This window comes from Polypterus senegalus, chromosome 14 (assembly GCF_016835505.1).
Source record: "Polypterus senegalus isolate Bchr_013 chromosome 14, ASM1683550v1, whole genome shotgun sequence".
In the NCBI taxonomy this organism is placed as follows: domain Eukaryota; kingdom Metazoa; phylum Chordata; class Cladistia; order Polypteriformes; family Polypteridae; genus Polypterus; species Polypterus senegalus.
Genome location: NC_053167.1, coordinates 111,031,710 through 111,048,606, shown reverse-complemented (window position 1 = coordinate 111,048,606; position 16,897 = coordinate 111,031,710). Strand labels below are relative to the sequence as shown.

The 16,897-nt window shown below is 37.2% G+C and overlaps 1 protein-coding gene across 7 annotated transcripts in view; it reads right to left on the bottom strand.

The window, feature by feature from the left end:
- gpsm2 (G protein signaling modulator 2) overlaps positions 1-16,897 on the bottom strand; it is a 69,640-nt gene that overhangs the window by 46,007 nt on the left and 6,736 nt on the right. For 5 of the 7 annotated variants that reach the window (XM_039735020.1, XM_039735024.1, XM_039735021.1 and 2 more), the window contains one exon: positions 4,556-4,871. The exons of the other annotated variants lie outside the window; for them this stretch is intronic. In XM_039735020.1, the coding sequence (XP_039590954.1) occupies positions 4,556-4,620 (65 nt within the window). In that variant the 5' untranslated portion in view covers positions 4,621-4,871. The remainder of the gene's footprint in view (positions 1-4,555; positions 4,872-16,897) is intronic. 7 annotated transcript variants of the gene reach the window in all.

Here is a 16,897-nt window from a genome sequence, read left to right as displayed (position 1 = left end):
AGTCAACATGATAGTGCAAGCACCTTATTTTGGTCATGGCTCAATGAGCCAAATTCTTGTCAGTCTTAAATTATTCGTCTGGCTGGTACATTGAGCCAAGGAACAAAAACAGAAATGTGTGTGTGACATTCTAGACAAAGTCCAGGTTAAATATCTGCCAAAATGAAAAGTATAAGCCTGTTTTCTCAAATGGTGTAGGGTACTAATTTTGAGTTGCTACATGTTCAGTCAGCCAGTTTTTATCATTACATTTTCAATAAAAACAAATCATATTAAGCAAATACAACTTCACTAGGGTATAGATGCTGTATAAATAAAATACACAGTAACAAACAGCAAACTTGTGTTTCTTTGCTAAACCTATTATTAAAGATATCTGTAGCAAATGCAATAAATTATACTCCTTCCACCTTCCATACACGTGTGAATCTGAGTAACTATCATCTATTTATTTGTTGAGGTGTGCAACATGATGGACTTGCCTTCAGCCCTCCACTCAATGCTGCCAGGATAAAATCCACCACCTTGGGAACTTATTATACAGATGAACAAATGGCATGACACAAAACAAAAATACAAGGCCATATTATGTAATGTATTTGTTCCAGGCTCAACTCACACATTTTAAAAAAGAACATGCAAAGAATATTTTACTGTAGGAATTTTTGTTTGTTGTTAAATACCTCAGATTATGGTGCATAGGCATAAAACGTAAAAGCAGAAATATGTTAATGTATTAATCCATCTTTGTACACTTAATCCAATTTTGGTTGGAAGTCAATGTACCTTAAATAGTTTCAAACATCTCATTTATCTTATGTAAAAAAAAAAAAAAAGGAAAAAAATATTTAATGAAATCACTGAGACAATGATGAAATGTTTTAATTAGTTTAAGTCCCCAACCACCGAACCCAACGTTTTTAAATCAACTCACAATAGTTAAATCTCAGATGTATTATATCGAAATATATCATCTCTACATCCTTCTTACACAAGTATTTTTCCTTTTTGTTTTAAAAAGTGATCAAGATACTGTACCTGTTAGATTTCTGGTGTACACAATCAAAGCACATTGTCATAATGGACATCTCCAACAAGGAACTTGTTTTAAACTTCCAAACCAAGTCATTCAGAAATTTCCGGTGCATCTGGCAATTATTTCCACTGGAGGTGTTCCTCAATCGCAGGCTTTTAGTATACATACACATAACTCATAAATATTGTTCAAAGCCTAGTCCTTCAAATATATGCACAAGCTTAACCTGAATAGCTTCAATTTTTACTCCCACAATAAACAAATATTTCCATAATTACTTAGAGCACAGTTAACCAATAACACGGTTCCAATATAAAGATCTTTTTAAATTACCGTTTCTAACACAAACTGCATCAGCGGCATAATCTCACTTAATCTGATCGCAGTCTCTTTCCCCCTTGTCCTGTGGGCACCTGATGTTGTCTGTCACTTTTGATTAAGTAGATAGCTGGCGCAGTGATTATAGTCACCCTAAGAAGCTCTAGAGAAGAATAATGTTCTTTAGTACATCACTACTTGAACCCATTAAATCAGGGGACAGTGAAAAGTAACAGCTTGTAGCACAATGGCATTCAAGTTAACTTCCACTGTAGCTTGGATGCATACAGATGGACTTAAGACAAGTAATATGAAGTTTAGGGTTAGGGTTTATTTTTACCTTCTAATATACAAAACATGGAAGCAGAAAGGCCATGATAGTTACTTATGTGGATACTATATAAATGATCCATTAAGCAGGCATACTGTAAACAAATCTGGAAATACTCAGTACATTGAAAAGAGGTATAGCTGTTTAATTGAAAAGGGAAAGACAAAGTATGCACTTCTTCAGCTTCTTCCATGTGTTTTGTCTCCTCCCTTTACATCTACTAAATGTTCTCTTAAAAGCCATGTAATTAACTTTATTACCAAGAAATATAAATAAACAACAAAAGACTGTGATTGTGGTGTACAGATAAATATCCCTTAAAACTACCTCTCTTTTTTCTGAGATCAATGACATGAACAGGGTACTGTCCACTGATTGCAGAGTTCTTACTATATTAGCTACTGTATTTCATATCAAGCCAACTGAACAGATGTCACAGACTGTGAGACCTATTATTCTGCCTTGCAGTAGATTAACTAAAATTTAGTGTAAAACTAATTGTTGGCCTTGGATCCAATGTTCCTGCAAAAAAGTATATGATGACAGTAACGCACTCTGAGGAATAGTGATGTGTATCATCTAACCCTGATCTCCTATATATCACATTCTCTAGCCTGCCCACTTTCTCTGTAAGACCCCTCTGGCTTAGATGTGGTTCACTGTCTGATCATTACTGACTATCCATGATACATAACACTCCAAATAATATTCTCAGTATTTGCCACACTTTTTGCCAACGGTGTAATGCAAGCTCCTTCATCCTGTAGTGAACCAATGTTTAAAAACACATTCTCATATCACAATTACAATACACATGATTTAACAAAACTATTATTACTGCTTGGTGGAAACCAAAATCAGACAATTTTCCCATAATTTCCAAAATTATAATAATTTTACCCATGCATTCTCTAAATACTTTATCTCTTCATATTGATTTTGGAGAAACAGCTAGTCTCAGCCCAGAGCACGCTAACATGTTTGTAAATTTACTGATATACTATAAATGACGAATCAAAACCTTTGAGAAAGCCATTGTATTCAGCTTGTTTTTCATTTTATTTTTCCTTTATGAAAGACTTTATCTTGAAAAGTAACTCTTATTTTGGTTACATGAAGTTAAAATAAATACTAAAGAAAACACAATTCAGAGAATTTCAATTGCTTTCTTTCATTTAATTCATAAAAGAAAAAAAAAAACTCAATGCTTGACTCACTGCTAAAATTATTATTTAGCTGCAGCCCTGATAACAGATTTTGTCAATTCTAAATTCTTTCACATGACAAAACTGGACACCATACTCTTCAGTCCTTCATGCCAAGAAAGTGCAACACTCCTCTAATTAAAACCAATTATTTTTAATAAAAAAAAAAAAACAATCTCCTGAAGAGAACTCTTTTAAAATGTTCAATAATTCAGTATCACTCACTATTAGATCAACTTTAACTTGATTTAGGATAGCTGCCCACTCCAAGAAGGAGAATAAGAATTTTTCCAAGTACCTTGCTTATAAAGAGTAATATACTCTGCACTAATTAGTGGAAGGATTCTATTTGCCAGCCTTTCACAACTTTGCTCAATATTGATGAGCCTGTAATTTAATCTAAACTGCCCTACATTACTTGTCTGGTAGACCAAACAAGAAGATAATATTACTTCATTGTGTTCTTATCAAATAGGCAGCATGGGCCAGGCTACATTACTGCTATGAATAGATGCGGGCACATACAGGGAGAAAAAACTAATGTGACCATTGTACCAAAATGCTTCTGATAAAGTCAATTAGCAATTCTGTTTATTTGTTTCTGCTAACAAAAAACATTTTTTTCCAGTAACAGCACTTCACTGCTTTGTCAGGAGATAATAAAATATAACTGTGGGCAATTAAAAAGATTGCTGTCCTTTACATGATATTGATCAGCAGACTAAAAGCAAATTGCTTCATATTCAATTATGTCTCCAGCTTTGCAAGAAAACAATGTATTTAGAAAAATTACTATAGTAATTGATTTGTGGTACATTTAGGTTCAAAGAGATGCAAAGTTTAAGTTAATTAGAATCAGAGTCACTTCCTTCACTGAAATGCACAACATTTGACTATTTTGAAAAAGAAAACACAACATGAACACTAAGGAAACAACTAATCACAAATTAAATGGAATAAGTTTTAAATCTCCCTGTGAATCTTGAATTACAACAGTTCACACCATGGACGTTTATCGTTTTAATCAATAGCCATGTCATGAAACTTAAACGACATGGCCTGAAAACAACTACAACAAAAATTTCTGAAAAACTAAAATGATAAGGAAAAAACAAATAAAATGGAAAGTAGATTAAACTACTTTTTAATCCTATAAAGTAGCATTGATACAACTTTGTGTTAAAAGTAACTTGTATTGCTCATGAAGAAAACACCATGCAGCTAGAAATTGTTTATTTGAAACATCTGGTCAAAGTGAAGGGAACTGATAAAAATTACAGACAAATATGATGTAAAAGGCAAACATAAAAAAGGTTAATACAGTTAGTACAGTGGACATAGTTTCGCTTTCAAATCTGTGGACAATATGTGCAGAGCTCGACAATGCTCCAATATTTGTGTTGGCTTTTCTTCATAGTTGTCCACTAGGACTGCCATCACACCTAGGTGGGGATTTAAATCTATTTATTTAAACACTACAAATCTTGGCTTATAGACAGCTTTTTTACTGAAAAGCATAATTTAGACTGGAATAAAATGTATTTAAACACAACAAACCTTATTCTATAGACAACTTTTATACTCTAAAGCATTAATAGTTTTCTTTAATTTTGTGTAACTGCAAAATAGAAGCAATAATGATAAAAATGAAAAATACACTCCTACCTGTAACGAATGTGAAATGAATGGTCCTCATCACGCACGCTAATAAAAACACTATTTGCCTCCATCAACGTGCATCGTAAAGGGACACAATCTGTATGAAATAAATCCAGTCAAGGTGACAGCCTAGGCACTTAGTTTGTGGTCTCTAATCTGAACTCAGCTTCCTGAGAGGTTGGTTTTAATGCATCCCAAAAGCTTCCCATTAGGCTTCATTCCTCATTATTAGGAAGAAAGGGGAACCCCACATAAGTTTTCCACCAAAATAAAAAAAGCCATCCAGAGTCCTTGTACTCCTTTGGTCAGTTCTGCTTCAACTCTGTAAAGGAACACAAGATGCAGCATTTCAAAGGGAAGCACCATAGCAACCCCTTCCCCCCCAGTAATATGCAAAGCGAAGTGTGCAGACTGAGCAGATAAAAGCATCAATCACTCTGATGCTGAGACAGGCAGAAGTACAGTACTAGAGAGAAACGATTGGCAAGTTAGCAAACTATATTGCACAATAGGGTCTGAATGTACAATGATTTGGCAAAGCTAATACAATTCACTAGCAGCCACTCTAGATGTATGGACGACTTGGTCTGGTTGCTATGCAGAGCTTACGTTTGCGCAAAGAGAAACCTGGTTTGCACATTAAAATTTCAGGACGTTGACAGCTTTTAACCCTGTTGCTAAAGGATCTGCTCAGATCATGCAGGATTACTGCAAATTATGGGAATCAGGAGAAGATATTGGTTATAGAACATGATTAGACAATTCCTAAATTTAAAATCTTACTTTAATGGGCCTTAATGTATGCACTGTTTACAACTAAAGGAGTAGTCAGGTTGCTGTATTTCACTAACCACCTGTGAGTTCCCTTTATCCCCATCTGCCTTAAAAAGCATACTAGGTAGGAGGCAATCATTCTTTGTATAGCTTTTTGAGGGAAAACTTTGTTTACACCTAAATTGTCCCTACTGTGTGCTTGGTCTGTGTGTGTTTGTGCCCTGCGGTGGGCTGGCACCCTGCCTGGGGTTTGTTCCTGCCTTGCGCCCTGTGTTGGCTGGGATTGGCTCCAGAAGACCCCCGTGACCCAGTGTTAGGATATAGCGGGTTGGATAATGGATGGATGAACTTTGTTTACATTTGAGTTCATTTTCACTAAGCGGCATACTGAATAGATTCAATCTCAATGACTGCAATAACACATGTAATTTTTACATAAACATTTGTGACTAAGTGTAGTGGGTGGCACGGTGCTAGAGTAATTAATGGTTCCACTTCAAGGCATCTGGAATTGATTCCCAGCTCTAGTTACTTTCTGTGTGAAATTGGCACATTACCATATATGCATCTATTGGTTTTCTTCTAAAGTTTCCACTAACAAAAGACATGGATTTTAGACTGATTAGGGACTATAAAACTACCTGGTGTGGGCATGTGGATGTGTATACAGGAAGCACTGCAGTGGCCTGGCACCCTGTCTAAGGATCATTCTTGACGGTTTCAGAAAATGTATCAGCCGAACAAACAAGTCTACATTTGCTGATATTAAGCACTGACATTTTAATCGGTTGACAGAAAGAAGGTGTCTGTTTCAAATACTCCAAAGAACGTTAAGTGTCAAGATTTGTTACAAACTCAAATTGAACATACATACATACATACATACATACATAAATAAATAACCTCCATCCATCAGTACTCTCAAAATAGAGTTTTTGTGACAGAACTAATATTTGCATTCATGTGCTATAGAAATTTTTGGAGCTGCACTTGTGATGTCTCACATTTCCATTTTTTTACATCCACGTCAATTCTGGTCAGCACCTTGGGAGAATCAAAAGGTTTGCTGTTAATTTACTGCCTACTACACACAAAAGGCAATTAAAGAAAAGCTTTATTTTTTTTTTCATTAAAACAAAAAACAAAGATATATTGAATCATTCCAAATTCCAATTCCACCACAAACAGCCACTTATGAAGACCTTGGTAATTGATTTAAAATTTTATTTAACTGAAAATCCAATGTCATGTTGCAGCCTGGCTAATTCACTTAGCATACAGCATGTCCCCTGGGACAGCATATGACTCCAGGACCCTTTCGAACACTATTGTCTGTACTGATTTACAGAATACTTCTGTAATATAGTAGGTAGACTGTGTCCAAATTTATTCAGACTAATCTGAAATTTGTATCCTCTCTGGTCTTATTTTAATCTCAGTAACCCATTTTTAATGACACATTTCAATGTTTGTGTGAATTTTGCACATCTGTTTTAAATGCAATTAGTTGTGAAGTGTTATGATATACAATCTATGCATATGTTGTGAGAGGCAGCCACAGCCATTATTCAGCCAGGACGCCAGCTAGATGGAAGGACCGGGGGAGAGAGTATCCACAGGGCACTACCTTTCCCAGGACGCTAGAGGGCAGCCCTCCTGGGCGGCTGTGTCACCATGGATTCCCACAAGGCATGCTGTGAGTTGGGAGTATGGTAAAGCCCTGCTGGGTTCCATGGGGGTCACCAAGGGGAGCTGCAGAGCCCTCAAGCATCCCAGGGAAGATAGTGCCCTGTGGAATCTCTTTCCCCTGGTCTTTTCATCCAGCTGGCATCCCGGCCAGGTAATGGCTGTGGCTGCCTGTCACAATGTATTTTAGGTGCTGCACATTTACATATCATTTTGTTGGTTGTTCATAATCTTCCATACTGGTCAATAGGCAACACTGGTTGTTGAGCAAAGCCCAATTTTGTTCACCAGACAATGTGATCATAAATCACTATAAATGACATTAACATAGGATAGCAATATGGTGTTGTGGTTAGTTTTGCTGCTTAACAGCTTCGGGGACTTGGTTTTGTTCCCTTATCTGTGTTAGATTTGTACGTTTGTCCTATGTCTGTCTGGGTTTTCCCTGGGGACTGAAATCTCATTTAATATCTAAAAGATTAACTGGAAAGCCTAATTTGAACTCCTGTGTGTTAAACATACTAGATGGTACCTGTACATGGGTTGATAATCCAGAAACATGAAACAAAAAGTGGGCTCTGATAAGTCTAGTATTACTAAAATAATCTTTTATTAAACTTTTTCAACCAGTCTGTCTATAAAGGCTAAATAGTTGAGCTTCTTCCAAATGTATAACTTTCTTCCAAATGTTTACAACTATATGAACCATATTGATTCATGCTTCATTCATAGAAGACTGAGATTTGGACATACTATCATACTATATCAATTGTCACAGATAAATATTCCAAAACAACTTGGTCGTTAACCTTTCCATTTGCAAACTCTCAGGAATACTGAGGCTGCTCCAGCACCTTTGGACAAAAGCTTTGCCAGTCCATTACAGAGAATCCTTACATATTCACCTATAATCGTGCAAATCTACTCAGTTCAGGAATGTCAGTTAGTCTAACATGTGTTTTTATAGACTTTTGTGGGATGGGAAAGGCCAGAATACATGGGCATAGACTGGATCAGGAATCAAATGTAGGTCTCCAGAAAGGTGATACAGCAGTGCCTACCATTTAGTGGCTTTTTTAAAATTTTCACAAAAAACCAACAAGAAACCTAAAAGCAATAACTGGTTGGCTAAATCTTGAGGAGCAAGTTAAAATCAAAACTTTTGATTGCACTGGAAACTTCCCAACTCTCTAATCGAACATGTTTTAAAACAAACATGTAAAGTGCTTAAACTGAAATCTCTAGACAATTTCATAATAGCTATATAAAGATTGGTCCAATGTTTGGTACATTTGGGCTCTACCATATCTGTTTACCAATTTAACATAAGGCTGCCACAAAAACAAGACAGACGTTGTGAGATATAAAAGCATTAACTTGAATAAACAACAAGCACTTTCAAAAACTTCAGTTGTTACGTTGTTTCTCAGGCTGCAAAATCTTACTTGGCAAGTATTTTTAGAAGTATTATGATTGAGTAATCTACATGCTGGGGACACCACAGTAGAGCTGCTCCAGTTTTTGATCAGTCAGAAAGAATTAATGTTAGTGAAACTTCAAATTTAAGAATCATAAAAAAGACAAAAGAATTTAAAAATCAATATACTTGACTTAACTTTAGTTTATTATTTTTTCTGAGTTTCAATGCATAATACAACATTAAATACAGCACAGCTTCATAAAATGGCCAACACAGTGAATTAACTGCAGCTTTACAGCTAATAGCATTATGACAGCTCTGACTGGGAATTTGTATGGTCATCATTTTCCTAATCAGCACGTTATCAGCATCATTACCCTTACAAACCATGAATAAGGAAAAAGAGCATACAAAATATAATTTATATAAACTAGGCAAACACATACAGTGGTGTGAAAAACTATTTGCCCGTTCCTGATTTCTTATTCTTTTGCATGTTTGTCACACAAAATGTTTCTGATCATCTAACACATTTAACCATTAGTCAAATATAAAACAAGTAAACACAAAATGCAGTTTTTAAATGATGGTTTTATTATTTAGGAGAAAAAATCCAAACCTACATGACCCTGTGTGAAAAGTAATTGCCCCTTGTTAAAAAATAACCTAACTGTGGTGTATCACACCTGAGTTCAATTTCCGTAGCCACCCCAGGCCTGATTACTGCCACACCTGTTTCAATCAAGAAATCACTTAAATAGGAGCTGCCTGACACAGAGAAGTAGACCAAAAGTACCTCAAAAGCTAGACATCATGCCAAGATCCAAAGAAATTCAGGAACAAATGAGAACAGAAGTAATTGAGATCTATCAATCTGGTAAAGGTTATAAAGCCATTTCTAAAGCTTTGGGACTCCAGCGAACCACAGTGAGAGCCATTATTCACAAATGGCAAAAACATGGAACAGTGGTGAACCTTCCTAGGAGTGGCCAGCCGACCAAAATTACCCCAAGAGCGCAGAGACGACTCATCCGAGAGGCCACAAAGACCCCAGGACAACGTGGAAAGAACTGCAGGCCTCACTTGCCTCAATTAAGGTCAGTGTTCACGACTCCACAATAAGAAAGAGACTGGGCAAAAACGGCCTGCATGGCAGATTTCCAAGACGCAAACCACTGTTAAGCAAAAAGAACATTAGGGCTCGTCTCAATTTTGCTAATAAACATCTCAATGATTGCCAAGACTTTTGGGAAAATACCTTGTGGACTGATGAGACAAAAGTTGAACTTTTTGGAAGGCAAATGTCCCGCTACATCTGGCGTAAAAGGAACACAGCATTTCAGAAAAGAACATCATACCAACAGTAAAATATGGTGGTGGTAGTGTGATGGTCTGGGGTTGTTTTGCTGCTTCAGGACCTGGAAGGCTTGCTGTGATAGATGGAACCATGAATTCTACTGTCTACCAAAAATCCTGAAGGAGAATGTCCGCCATCTGTTCCAACTCAAGCTGAAGCGATCTTGGGTGCTGCAACAGGACAATGACCCAAAACACACCAGCAAATCCACCTCTGAATGACTGAAGAAAAACAAAATGAAGACTTTGGAGTGGCCTAGTCAAAGTCCTGACCTGAATCCAATTGAGATGCTATGGCATGACCTTAAAAAGGCGGTTCATGCTAGAAAACCCTCAAATAAAGCTGAATTACAACAATTCTGCAAAGATGAGTGGGCCAAAATTCCTCCAGAGCTGTAAAAGACTCATTGCAAGTTATCGCAAACGCTTGATTGCAGTTATTGCTGCTAAGGGTGGCCCAACCAGTTATTAGGTTCAGGGGGCAATTACTTTTTCACACAGGGCCATGTAGGTTTGGATTTTTTTCTCCCTAAATAATAAAACCATCATTTAAAACTGCATTTTGTGTTTACTTGTGTTATATTTGACTAATGGTTAAATGTGTTTGATGATCAGAAACATTTTGTGTGACAAACATGCAAAAGAATAAGAAATCAGGAAGGGGCAAATAGTTTTTCACACCACTGTACATCTGCTATAAGTCAAGTGTGGTGTACTGCATATGGCATTGGACTTTAAAACCACAAGGTTAAATTTCTGTTCCTGACTGGCAGTGTAAATGTAACCTTAATCATGTTACTTAACCTACTTTAGAGTACCAGTAATAAATAGATGTAAAGAACTGTACTGTGTTCTACATATGCAAGTTGTTATAGGTGTTAGCCAAATAATATATACTACAATAGTGAGATTCTAAATATTTAAAATCAGTTTCCTCCTCATAATGGAGAAACATGTTCTAACTCAAAAAAAAAAAAAAAAAAGTCTGAAGGAAAAACGATATCAGGAAAGGTTTATCACAGAAAGCAACACACACGATTCCAGTAAGCCATACAATCTCAGAATGGAATGTACATGATGACCTTCTAAAAAAGTGGACAGAGAGAGACCAAGTTCTTTAAGAGCAACTAATCTCCGAACGGTTTAGAAAGTCTACAGCTGCTAAAGCCCACCAATTTTCAGTCATATCCAACCTGCTATATCCACAGCATATATGCTACAGGGTCACAGTGGACAGCTGGAGCCAATCCCAGCCAACACAGGGCGCAAGGCAGGAAACAAACACTGGGCAAGGCGCCAGCCCACCGCTGGGTGCAACACACACACACCAAGCACACACTAGGCGTTTGCAATTTAGAATCGCCAGTGCACCTAACCTGCATGTTTTTGGACTGTGGGAGGAAACCAGATTACCCGAAGGAAACCCACACAAGCACAGGGAGAACATGCAAACTCCATGCAGGGAGGAACCATGAAGCGAACCAGGGTCTCCTAACTGCGAGGCAGCAGCGCTACCCACTGCGCCACCGTGCCGCACCAGTCATAGTCTTCATTTACATAGTCTTAGCCAGTCAAAGGCACTTGGCGGTGTGCTCCCATAAAGCCACTTGCCTAGTGTCATTTACCTAACAACTGAGATCAACTAGTCTGCAACTGACTACGATAAAGTTAAACTGGTTTGAATTTGACACACAATTTACTCCTTGCTACTAGATACCTTTAGTTCTCTGGAGTGATGTGGCCTTAGGATCCGGGCTGGTTCATGTCCTACTAAGCAATACAATCGTTTCATACATCAGGCTATCAGGTCAACTAGTAGCTCCTTGCATATATGCACCCTTGAGGTCTACAGTATATGACCAGAATTGCCTGGGTCTCCCAGGTAGCTCTTAGGACGTCTACCTTAAGCAGGGAACACATTGACATTTCTCCCAGTAGGGTACCATATGCTGCCACCTTTGCCAAGTTGGTCCCATCTGTGCCAAAATGGGAACACCTTCGGCATCCAGGCAAAATGTTCTTGGCCTTTATTTTTTCTGGTAAACTACTTCTAGGACACGCACCATGGATTTTTCAATGCCAAACTATACCCTCACAGCATATATTCTCCACTACACATTTACTCCCACTGCTAGTGTGGCTGTCCCTTTACAATGAGACAGACAGGTAAGGCGACACGTACATACACACACTTCACACATGTACACACACACACCAGACACATACAAACACGATAGCAGTTTATACAACACAGTAGTATTGTTTGTTGAGGGTGTACTTCAAATTCTAACAGTGAGTCACTAAACTCCCATCTTTATCTAGCAGACTAAGCAGACTCCTCCTTTAATGCTACTTAACAGCATGTTTGCTTTTTTTCAGAATTGGATATTAACTAAAGTCAAGCCATTTTTGTCATATAATGACCAACTTCTTTTTTTATTTCAGGCACTGTGTGACTTTTCAAACTTTTGAGTGCCTTTGTCACACTGTACCACCTCATCAATTTCCTTTTGTTGTTTACACCACTGCTTAAGCCTCCAAGTAGTATGTTTTTCCTTTTCTGCACTTCACTGAGCAGGACCTCCATTTCGCATTTGCTGAAACTCTTTTTTACACGTGCTTTTGCCATTGTCTTTTAACAAAACACTGAACGGAAGAGGTTATTTATATTGGTTTGCATATTCAAATAGGCACAATTCTTGCAGGAGTTGGGGTGGGGCTGTAGACACGTGCAAGTGCGTTAAAAATGATGTTGATTGGTCTTTATAAGTGGGAAATGCGGGGAACTTTGTGTAAACACAATTTTATACATCTGAATGTTTTTGTCCGTACATCATATTTTAGTGTGAATTCTATGCACAGCATTATACATGAGGCCCCTGGTTAATGTCTGAATGAAATTTCCCATTCTCTAGGTGTCCCCAAAGATGTAACTGCTAAGTTATTTTGTGACTCCATGTGTATTTGTAAGTGTGAAAGGACATTGTTTCCATGGCATGCTCCCATCATATGCTGGATTTTTCTTTAAAAGACCCTTTTTCTGCAACTGATTTTTTTGGATTATATCAGTGGAACTATAGTTCACTGCTTTAATAAATTCCTACACTTTTTTTGGATTATATCAGTGGAACTATAGTTCACTGCTTTAATAAATTCCTACACTTTTTCTGAATGTACTGTATATATACGTTTTATTTTATGAAAAGTATCAGCTGAATAAATCAAACTAAATGGAGCAAGTAATGCAACCTTTCAAATATCAATATTACACTCCTAAGTAGAAATATATGCTATAATTCTCTTGATATGAGTAATTTCTGGACCTTCTCTTAAGAAATGCTACATGCCTGCAGGCATTTGTACAACCAGCATTCTTAATTGATGATAAATACCATCCACTTACACAACCGATAGGTTTGGCATACATAGCAACATTGAGCACAAGTCAAATACCCCCTCCAGACATAACCTAAGATCCTGAAGATTTCCCCACCATTAACACAATTAATTACTTAATTTGAATGTTTAAAATTGTATACTGTTCTTCACTAAGCAACAACTATAATGGATCTCTATCAGAAAAAACATAGCTGATAGCATGGCTTTTTACACAGTGCAATTTCCAGTCGCAAACAGAGTGGAAGGTGTGCATACTTAAAATGTGTAGGGATTTAGGTACAACACAGAGCATCCATACACTTTGGAGTCTCCTATACACATTTTAAGCATGTGTGGCTGTTTGAAAATTTTCTTTTTGTTAATAAGTTTCTTATGTATTTGAGGAAGCTAGCTGAAATAAAGAAGTAACAAAATAAAAATAATTATTAACTTATAATGCTTAGACTTACGGTACTTTATTGTGCTCTCTACTGGGTTTTTTTTTTTTTGTTCTTTATTACGCCTTATACAATTTCTTGTATTAGGAATTTGTTAGTTTTCACATACCCCTTGGGGTCAGAGCGCAGGGTCAGCCATTGTACAGCGCCCCTGGAGCAATTGAAGGTTAAGGGCCTTGCTCAAGGACCCAGCAGAGTAGGATCTCTTTTGGCAGCGATGGGGATTTGAACTGGCAACCTTTGGGATACCAGTGCAGATCCTTTGCCTCAGAGACACCACTCCGGGTTCGGGTGGGATAATGTAACTAACTGTGGTTGTGACCCAGAATGAATGTAAAATGAATATAAGGCTGGTAGTTTCAAAGAATGAATCTCTACTGAGAACATTTTTCTCATTAATCACTGTGATTTTCCTCTAAAACTATCTGCATGCACATTTTAAGTTTTTGTTTTGATTACAAATGTTTCTGCATATCACACCAACTTTTCAAATGCAAGTCTGTTCTAATAAACACATGAAGGATTACCTAACACTGCTTTATAGAACATTCAAAAAGAAAGGTAGAGGAGATTACTGGGGCCAGTTAATAAGCTTACTAAAAAGAACAGAAAGAGTTAATTAGACCGAGTACAATGGTTTACCAGACAAATAAAACTCAAATAACATGATAGGGGAGTGAAAGTCACTTGTACTGACATACACATATATAATATATGTGTGTATATACATATACACACACACACACACACATTATATATATATATATATTGACACACAGTATATTCTTAGGTCTGAAACGCAATCTGATTCATTGGGTGGTTACCTATTAGGTAACGCTCGTGATTGGTTGGCTAGTCAGCAAACATCTGCCACGTTCTCTCAGTTGTGAGAAGCAGATCATAGATATGTCATACTGTATCTGAAAATACAAAGAGTACACAACACATGTTTTGCCCTTATTGTGGCTCAGTAGGTACATGCACCTTTGCATCCCCTTATGGGGATCGAACCTCAGATGTCAGCACCTGAGGCAAAGCCTCTGATATTGTGCCATAGTGTCTGCTTCGTTTATTTGTAAGGGTGAAGATCGGAGTATTGCATTCAACGCTGAAGTGGCTCCCCACTCACTGAAGCGCATTGAGTAGTGAGAAAAGTGCTATATAAATGTAAAGAATTATTTATGCTGTTATTACTTTGCATTGAAGCTTAAGAACTAGGTGGGTTCCAACCCCACTGGTTTTTCTTTCAAACAGTTTCTTATTCTGAAGATAAACTACCAAATTTATCATGGATGGATTTCAGCTGCTTTACAACAACAACAACATTTATTTATATAGCACATTTTCATACAAATAATGTAGCTCAAAGTGTGTTACATGTGAAGAAAGAGAAAAAACACAAAGAAAGAATTAAAATCAGAGAAAACTAATTAACAAAGGCAACATCTCTATATATAATCTTCATTTGGATCTTGATCTTTGTTTGTCCGCGAATTAATTAGAAGAAGAAGCACTAGATGGCAGTAGAGAGACAACTAAAACATAGGCATTGCATTAAGAATCTTCTCCAGGCTTAAAGATATGCTTCCAGCGTGGCGCTTGTTTTGTTTGCTTCTCTCTGTCTCTCTCACTCTCTCTGCCTGACGGAGGGGGTGTGAACAGAGGGGGCTGTTTACACAGTGACTGTTTGCCTAGAAGATAGGACGCTCCTCTACAAAATGCCGCTTTATCGCGGTGCTTCTGTATACTTAAAAGCACATATTGATTTTTGATTGTTTGCTTTTCTTAGCGAGCGCTCTCTCTGACATTATCTGCTCTTTTGAAGATAAGATATGTTTGCATTCTTTTAATTGTGAGAAAGAACTGCAATCTCTGTCTTGTAATGGAGCACAGTTTAAACGTTTGACTAAAGGGTGTTATTTCATGTCTAGAGGACTCTAATAATGTTAACAGTGTGGGAGAGTTTATAAGGGCTTAAAATATATAAAAATAACCATACAAACATATGGTTTCTACTTTGCAGATTTTCACCTATCGGGGGTCTGGAGCAACCCCGCGATCGAGGAGGGATTACTGTATTTAGATACTACTGAAGACTGTAGTACTCCAGTCACACCTCAAAACACAGATATTCAAACTAAACAAATTGTTGTGCTTTAAATTAACTAAAGAGATCTTCATTTAGATCTTGATCTTTGTTTGTCCATGAATTCCACACATACATTTATAACCATTGCTCCGTGTATATTGCCTTACTCTTTGGCTTGCCAAAAAGCAACCTACGAGATTGGAGAAAGGTTGAAAAGAGATCGCGAGAGGAAACTACAGCGTTGTGAAAACGAGACAGACTGTGAATGGAAAGAAGCAGAAATGCTGCTACAACACCACATAATTACGATTCGGACAGTGATTCTGAGTAGGCCGTTCCTATAGAATCAATATCCAAGGGTTTTCTTTTATAATTTTGTTTCCCTTATAAAAAACATAATGCTGTGTGACGAAGGGCCCAGTTCACGACTGGCAGCCGCGTTTAAACAGGGAGCCCTTCACAGACAACTTTTTCACGTGCAACGTAGTTGGGCACATGGCTAGTAGAATATAAAGTGTCACCCCAATGCAGTGACTAAAATACAAGTGTAATAAGGTTTATAGGAAAGGGGTGGATAAATATTTTTCTGATTTTTGACACAGAATGCTTGTTATAATCCTTATACTTCCATTATAACAATTCATGTTTTAACATTCCGGGCTCTTAATTGGTCGTGTCAAAAGAAGCTAACAGAAAATAAGGCGTGTTGCAAAAGAGATGCCCACATTTACACTATGTTGAGCTGAAATGAAATGCTAACTGATTAGAAGAACTCAGATCTCTCAAAACATGATTCACCTTCACCTTGAGCATGCACGAAGGCTTTGAAGGTGGACTACTGTTCTTTAACTGCAGTACTCTGCTCTGCAGTTTAGCTGCAAAATATATAAAACCTGACTCAACACAGCCAAGATATCTGCTAATATGACCTGGACCAGATATAATCTCCATAAACTGACTAGGTAATAGAAAAATGGCTTTAATTAAAAAAAACAAAACAAAACAAAAAACACACACACAATTAAAGGTTGCAGCTTTTAGAACCTATCTCAGCAGCACCAAAAGCAAGGAAGGCATAAATTGCCAATTCCAGGGTTCATGCTCACACACAATCCTGCAACAACAACAACAACATTTATTTATATAGCACATTTTCATACAAAAAAATGTAGCTCAAAGTGCTTTAC